Genomic DNA, 8,744 nt, shown 5'->3' with positions numbered 1-8,744 from the left:
TTTGCTCTCAATTTTCAACCCCCTGCCATCCCCAAAAAATTGAAAAATCTGAGAATATGAGAATGGAAGATTTGTTATGCTGATTCTTTTACTGATGAGGTCTGCCTTAAGTTTAATCTCAATCCAAATTGTCCTTGTTTGAAGTAGTTTGTGGATTTGGTTGTTCTGAGGATGGTAGTGGGAAGAGGAATAGAATTTAGAAGTTGCTAAAGATTCCTACGTCTTTCGATTCTAATAATGACGATGGATTTTCTGTGCCGCGCTACTTCGCCGATTCTGTCTTTCCTCCATTGAGTTTTCAGGTTCACCCATTCAATGAAAGATCAATTTTCTTTTTAGTTTTTCTGAAAATCTGGGAAGGAGAGAATAAGAGGAGAATGAGAGAGAGGGAGGACGAATTCTGGGGAGAGAGAACGAAGAGAAATGAGAGAGATTAATAATGATTTCTTTTTCCACCTCATCATGTCATTTCAAAATTTAGTTTTTTCTTTTTCAAATTTAATGATTTTTTTTAATCATATAATGATCTTTTAAACTCATTTTTTAAAATTTATGACTAAATTGATTAATATAAAATATGATGGACTAAATGCATCTATTCTTCAAAACTCATAGACTAAAAAGATATTTTTTTCAAAAAGAATAAAATAAATAAATTAGGAATCGAAATATATGAACCAGACATATTAAATCCCATTATTTTTTTATGTACTATTGGTCAAACCAAGTTTAGAGTGAGTTTGAATTGCCTTTTAAGGTGTTTAATTTTTTTTAAAAAAAGAAAAAATTTATTTTTTAAAAAAAATTAAGTGTTTGACAACCATTCAAAATATATTTTGAAAAAAAATAAGTTGGTTTATAATAAACACTTAGGGTGTGTTTGGTGCGTGATAAAAGTAGAGAGAGTTGAGTTGAGTTGAGTTGATAATTATTATCTGGGAAGTTTATTGTGTTGAGTTGAATTGAGATGGGGATCTGATGCAGTTTTTTGTGAACGAGATTAGTTCTATTTTTTTTTTATTTCATTCTTTTATTTTTTTAGTTTTATGTTTTGCAATTGTTGATTAATTTTCAAATATACACATATTTTCTCAAATCATTTATGACATAAACTGGACAATCTCAATTTTTTTCCTCAATTTGTAGAACATAATAGATTATTTTTCATATATTCTTTTCAAAAATGGTAATAATTTCAATTCTCTTCAATCGGTAAAATATACCAACAAAAGACATTTCATATTGAATCCCATTATTTTTTTTATATACTATTGATCAAACCAAGTTTAGAGTGGGTTTGAATTGCCTTTTAATGTGTTTAATTTTAAAAAGAAAAAGAAAAAAATCATTTAAAAAAAATTAAGTGTTTGACAACCATTCAAAATATATTTTGAAAAAAAAAATAATAAGTTTATAAAATAATTTGGTTTATAATAAACACTTAAAATAAACATCTAGACAAATGAATTTTGAACGTTTAATGATTAATCACTATCTAATTTGTGCAATTCTTAAAATTACCAAAAGTCATCTACTTCACTTCCACTATGTTGTTGTGGCTACCGTCGCCCAGCCACCAGTTGTCACAAGCACAGACTTTCGTGTACGGGATAGACGATTGTGCGATACTTTCTCTAATCCGACGAGCAAGTCAACCATGTAAAAATCGAAAATTGCAGACAACATTGGGATACGACGTAGCCTCTACTCACGTTTTGAGAGAAAAATGGTTTTATAAAAAAAAATGAGAGAGGGAAAACATTGAAAACATCATTAAAGAATGCATTGAAGACTGGTAGTTACAAGAAAGCTTTGATTGCAAAGAGTACATCAATACATCAGTCGGGGAGTTGACTAGTGGGTCTCTCCTATAGTGCATTCTAAGTAATTTCTAAAATGCCTAGCTAGCATATCAAAAAACACGAGCGGTCATTCGCATGAAAAAATAACTTGGAATCACAAGACTCAAAGATAGGATGGTTGAGGATAGTTTGGACATGTGACCATGGGTTAACATTACCCTAGACGAGCATGCTTGATGCGTTATTTTATGATTGTGGAATTATGGATGAAATGCGATGATGAAAATGCGTTGAGTACTCAAGTTTTCTCAGTGGAATCCAAGTGTAAACCCCACTGAGTTTCCTGGTAAGTCCAGGGTCGAACTTAAGAACTTGGAAAAACAATATGTGGTGGTAAAAATAAACAAATGCGGCGGAGTTCGAAAAGAATCGATAAAATGGAAGATGCAATGAGTATGCGGTGAATGGGTTGATAAGGGTTTCGGCTAACACTTCCTAGGATGCGTTCATGTTATACGATCATGCAACACACATACAATAGTAAACCATCTCTCGATGCGAATGCTACGGCTTCTAATGCTAAAACGCATGTGATATATGCGATAAGTCTATAGAACCTACACATAAGTCTCTATTCTTATTTATGCGCTGACAAAATGACACGCACACAAATAAGGCGACCACATAATATCGTACCTATCTCTAGGATGCATGCGATGCAGGTTGACAAACAGAGCTTATCTCTAAGTCCCTATCTCTTGTTTATGCAGATCTAATCTTGCTCTCTCGAGTCTAGATTCTAACCTAGCTTTCTCAAGTCTCAGGTTCTTTCTTTAGACTCTCTCTCGAGTAGCTCTAAAGGGATGTTACACAGCATAAAATAAGATAATCACATGCAATGAAGATCCTAGGTCATGTTAGCTTAGTTCTTCTCAACCCATTCGATACGTTTAGCTACTCATGCGTGCTAAGAGAGTGAACAAATGTAGAATAAGAACTTCCATTATATAAATACAAAGTTGAAGTACAAAATAACAATGCAAGAAGAGAATAAAGTGCCTGATAGCAATCTCTTGCTTCCCAGGTTTTTACACTGACTTTTGTACTCGTGTTCAAAAGATAATCTCGCTCTCGCGAGAGTCGGCCCGCTCTCTGCTTTCTATGCCTCCGGGTTCTCTCTCGAGTTGCCCTGAGCGATCTTCCAGCGTCTCAGCTCTTCTCTTGCTCCACCTTAAAATAAAATGGAAAACTATGGACAAGGCTAAACTATGGAGAAATTTATCTAAGTATCTGAACTTGCTGAACTGGTGAACCCCTTTCCTGAAGGATGCCTTTGGTATTTATAGAGCTTTGGGGTGAAAGGCGGCTTCTCTCTTATGATTGCACATATGAGATGGCTTTAATTCTCTGACTGATACGCCGAATATTTGTCACCGAAAAGCTTAATGTACTTGTTATCGTTAGCGGCTTGTCAACTTAATTCAGATTCGACCGTCATCAGCTTTTTGTCCCATTGTGATTAATTATGCCTTTCACCTAGATGCGCCCATCAGGTTGCGCCGGCTCTATGCAGCAATCCTTCTTGAGCAGATGTATGCGAACACAAATTACCGCAAAGCCTTGCGGTAATACTGCGCTCGTCCGTTGATTTCTTGTGACGCGCTTTTCGTATTGCGTCACCACATATTCTGCATAAAAATACAAAAATTAACTGTTTCTATGCGATGAACGCATGCGACTGTAATGTTATGAACTTAATGCTTTTTGGACGCAATCTAACATATTTTATCAACGCAAGACAGCATTGTTTAAGAACTTAGCACTGTAATAACGTGCATTTCTGCCCGTTATCAATGCCTAAGACATTCTCCCCCACTTAAACAGTTGACGTCCCTATTGACTAGCGTAACTTAAACTCAACGATCTTCTACTTCCAAGCTTCTAAATCATCGATACGTTCCCAACTTATTTCTTCCCCAAGGAGGTTTTTGCACTTAACCAGATATTTGTGGACTCTCCCAGTGGGTCTTCTGGTTTTTCTCACTCTGTCGGCAAGAATCACTTCTACCTCCTTCTCTTTTTTCTCCTTCAAGTCAATACTCGATCGGACAGTCTCATTACGATGATCATGTTCAGGATCAAGATAATAAGGCTTTAAGTTGCTTACATGGAGTACTGGGTGAATTTTCATCCATGTAGACAATAACACCCTATATAAAGTGTTCTCAATAATTTTGAGAACTTCCATTGGACCTTCATACTTTCTGACAAGACGTCGATCCTTGTAACTTCGAAATCGGCTTTATTATGGTCTCAAATTTACGAGGACTTGGTCCCCTACTCGAAACTTGAGAGGGCGATGCTTCTTATCAACCAACTTCTTCATATGTTTGGAGGATTTCTCCAAGTATGCCCGAGCGATGTTGGTAGTCCGCTTTCACTCTTTGGTAAAGTTATGGGCTTGAAGATTTTTCCCAGCATACGGATGGTCAACAATATGAGGTAACAAAGGTTGCTTCCCATTTACAACTTCAAAAGGGCTATTTCCTGTTGACGAGCTTGTTTGACAATTGAAACAAAACTGGGCTATGTCAAATAGCTAGACCCAATTCTTTTGGCGTACATCAACAAAGTGGCGTAAGCATTCATCCAACAAGCAATTGAATCTCTTTGTTTGATCGTCAGTTTGTGGATGATAGCTTGATGATATATTCAAACTTATCTTCATGAATGTAAACAACTTGGTCCAAAACATGCCAATGAATCTGCCATCTCTGTTGCTAACAATAGTCATCAGAACTCCCCATAACTTCACTATATGTCTGAAGAACAGTTGGACTGTCAGCTCAGCCGAACAGTATTTCGGTGTAGGTATGGAGGTTGCATATTGAAAACCTCTCAATGATAACTAAGGTGGCCTCATGGTCGCTACCTTCAGAAAATGGGTAATAAAATCTATGGATATACTTTACTAGGGTCTGGTTGGTATAGGCAAGGGCTTTAGAAGCCCTACAATTTTCACTTTCTTGACCTTGTCTTGTTGACATATAAGACAATTCTTGGTATACTGCATGACATCGTCTCTCATATTGGGCCAAAAATAGCTCTTCTTCAACAATGCATAGGTCGTCCGCCAGCCCGAGTGACTGGTCCACAAGGTATCATGGCACTCATATAACAACTTCTTCCTTAAGTCTCCCGCTCTTGGAACATACAATCGATTCTCTTTTGTCACCAACAAGTCTCCCTCACCCCAAAACTGCCTGGTTTTACCAACTTTAGCTAGAGTGATGACAGTCCCCCTCAACCCAACAACTCTTCATTTAATATGTTATTCACATATGTCATGTCTAGTTGGGAAGGATCAACAAATGATCCTCGCATACCCTAGAATGTATCAAGCATCCTAAGAATGAATTTCCTATGCCTAAAAGAGGTATATAATTATGTGTTTTTAGTATTTTTAATTCAACATTTGACTTCATGATAATTATTTATTAATTTTATTTTTTTGCAGATCAATACTATCTTGTCGATTCAGGATATTCAAATATGCCTGGATTTTTAGCACTATTTCGCAGTCAAAGATATCATTTACGAGATTTTAGAGAAAGGAGACATCACCCTGGAGGTTTTTGTTTTGGCGTTTTGAAGTCTCAATTTCCTATTTAAGCAAATGCCTCCTTACCCGATCAACAAAAAAAATATATACTGATAGCATGTTGCACAATTCACAAATAAATTATATTGAATGATCGTCAAGATGATTTATTCAATGACTTTAGCAATGAATAAATGATCATTGAAGATGCAGAAAGTTTGCCAAACAATTTGCAGATTGATATAATTGAACTAAATGTGAATGGACATCATCTAAGACAAGTGGATCGAGTGAGAGATGAAATTGACGATCAAATTTGGGCAACATTTAAAGGATAGATAAAATTTTGTTACTGAGTTTAGTTGTGCTAGAGACTTATTTGTATTAAATGATATAAACTTGTGATAATTTCTTTTTCGATGTTTAATATAGGACATGTTGTTTTTATATTAGAAAACAAAAAATAAAAATTAGAAACAAAAAAACAGTTATTAAACAACTTTTTGTTTCTCTTTCTTTCTTTTCAAGAAAGAGGAAACATGAATAGTTATCAAACATATTCCTATTTCTTGTTCTAAAAAAAAGAAACATGAAACAACAAACAGAGAACGAGAAACAGGAACGTTATCAAACGGGCCCTTAGTAACCATTTGTTTTATTTTATTTTTTATTTTTTTTAAATTAAACCTATTTAATCCCATTTCTTACAATGATTTGCGTATTTCTTGAGTAAAAATAGTTGAATTCTTATCTCAATTTCAAAAATTAAAAAAACTTTTTCAAAGCTATTTTTTTAGTTCTCATTGTTAAAAAGTAGATAACAAAGAAAAAAATTTGGAAGTAGAAGTATGATTAATTTTAAAAAATAAAAACAAAAAATAAAGGGGTTAGCAAATGTATCCTCCATTTTTCCTCGGCCAATAATCAAAGTTGGCATGTGTAATTGTATAGTATTTTTTGTTACNCCCCCAGTTTTTTGGTTTCTTCATTTTACGAATACAAATACAATAATACAATTGAGTTAATATTATAAACAGGGCATCGTCTCCGATCGATACGCCGTCGGCAACTCCGCCGCCACGTCCGTATGATCAAACAATCCACCCAACGCCACCACCTCCTCTTCCCCTTCCGGACTCCATTCCTTAATCTCACTCCTCAAATTTTCAAACCAACAGTAATTTGAAACGTTTTCATCCTCAAACCCTAAAATCCCTTTCAAACCACCGCTACCAAGATTGCCGCCTTCGATTTCCCCTTTCTCACCAGCAGGCGGAAGCCCTAATTCATCGTCCGACGCTTCTAGAAGAAATCCAAGTTCAGGCTGAACAACAGGCACCGGCACTTCAATTTCCTTCTCGAAGCTTCTGATCACCGAGTCGAGATCTTCAATTGCCGACTCCCGATCTATGGAAGCCTCGGTATCGTCGAGAATCTTCAGCAGATCTTCCTGAATTGCGTGAGCCTGAAACGAATCAAGGCCGGAAGAATCGATCGATTTTGCAACCGGCGCATCGAAGTTCAGGTCGGCGGAATTTTCAAGTCGGAGGAACTTGGAGTTGGATCCGATGTAATTGAAGAGAGAATCATTGGAATCATCCCATAGCCGCTTCCTGGTGTCAACGCAGGGTTCCATAACAGAGGAAGAGAGAAAGAAGAAGGCAGCCGGAGAGTGTTAGAGTGGAAAACAGAGCATCCGATCCGATTCCGATGGTTGCAGAGTAGAGTACGTGACGGGGAAATGGAGGAGGCAACATCTGACCATTAAATAGTGAGGAGTTCGTACAATTCAAACGCACTTAGGCGCGTAGGAATCCTTATTATTGTTTAATAAAAAATTAATATTTAGTCTAAAAGAAAAATTAATTAATAAATAAATTAGTCTTATATTTGATCGGTAAGTATCATAATTCATACCTCTTAATGTACATATCTATGGCTACCAATAACCTATATATATCTATGTACCATTTAATACTATTATCATTTTAAAAAATGTTTTTCTAAGTAACAATTTTATCTCTATACTTTTAGTTTATAGTTATTAATCTTGTAGTTTTAAATTTGTAACTAATAATTAATATATAATTTAGTTTATATGCTTTCAAGTTTGTAACAATTTAATATCTGTCATGAAAATTTTATTAAAATTAAGTGTTATTTGTTTTTATTATATAATGACTTGATTTTTGTAGTTTATAAGTATACTTGTATGTTTTGTTGTCTAGATTTTAGTAGTGCTTTCAGAATTCAAGTCAATTTTCAAAAACTATTAAAGTAGTTTTCAAAAAAAAAAATTTGTTTTTAAAATTTGGTTAAGAATTCATATGTTTACAAATAAAATATGAAAATCATGGTTAAAAAAATTATGTGAAACAAGTACAATTTTTTAAAATTCAACATAAACAAAAAAAAAATTAAAAAAAAAACTAAATGATTAACGATTCATTTCAAACATAGATTATTTAACTTTATCGAGTAACTTCCTATACCTAACAATTTTAACTCAACATCCTCTTAATTTCTTCCAAGAAAAATAAAACTTCAAAATTCTCCTTAAATTTAGATACTTCTAAAAGGGAAGGAAAAAAATCTAAAGAAATGTATGAATTCCTGTTGAAGTTTATGTGCTAGACAATTAGCTCACATTTACTCTAGTGAAAACATAATAAATCGAGATTAAATTTAAAAAGTGAGCTCTATTTAATTGCATCTAGTATTGTTTATTTAGGTTCTGTATCCGTACTGACATATGGGTCCACTTTTAAATCTGCAAACAAAAAACGTTAATCGATTGACAAGCGAAGCATGTCTAATCTAATTGTGTCTGGAAATTACATCATATCGACTTCGTTACCGTTACGGTTATTATTATGGTTATCATTATTGTTTCTATTTTAAAGGAAAAATTATGAATTTTGACACCTTTGTATATTTATTGTTATCATTACCGTTTTCATTATGGTTTGATCATCAGAGTTAAAAGGTAAAAGGTAATGGTAATAGTAATAGTAAATGTCATAAAATTTATAATGCTAAGATAATGTAACAAAAAACAATCAAATTACATTTACGATTGTGACTATTACAATCATATTAATAAAATTCTATTACAATTACTTCAATTTTCATTATAAATTGGTATAGGTGGCGTTAGTTAAATTTAAATATAGAATTTGAAATCCACTCCGGAAAATGTAGTGGGTAGGACTTTCATGACGTTTGAATCTATACTGGACCCCATGTATACACAAAAGAATGTTCTAGATGCTCTCATTAGGATTTTTAATGTACGACCGGTGCGTATTTGCCATACCATCTAGCCAACACATATCAGAAAC

General features: G+C 34.2%; 1 protein-coding gene across 1 annotated transcript; it reads right to left on the bottom strand.

Moving 5' to 3' along the window:
• Nucleotides 1–6,430: 6,430 nt before the first annotated feature.
• Nucleotides 6,431–7,039, bottom strand: LOC120079943. The gene has a single exon (XM_039034416.1). The coding sequence runs from the start codon at nucleotides 7,037–7,039 to the stop codon at nucleotides 6,431–6,433; it is 609 nt and encodes a 202-aa protein (XP_038890344.1).
• Nucleotides 7,040–8,744: the final 1,705 nt, after the last annotated feature.

This window comes from Benincasa hispida, chromosome 1, assembly GCF_009727055.1.
Source record: "Benincasa hispida cultivar B227 chromosome 1, ASM972705v1, whole genome shotgun sequence".
NCBI lineage: Eukaryota > Viridiplantae > Streptophyta > Magnoliopsida > Cucurbitales > Cucurbitaceae > Benincasa > Benincasa hispida.
This window is presented reverse-complemented; position numbering and strand designations above follow the sequence as displayed.

Excerpts from the sequence above, each read along its gene's own strand:
- LOC120079943 (XM_039034416.1), bottom strand. The coding sequence starts at position 7,039 with ATGGAACCCTGCGTTGACACCAGGAAGCGGCTATGGGATGATTCCAAT.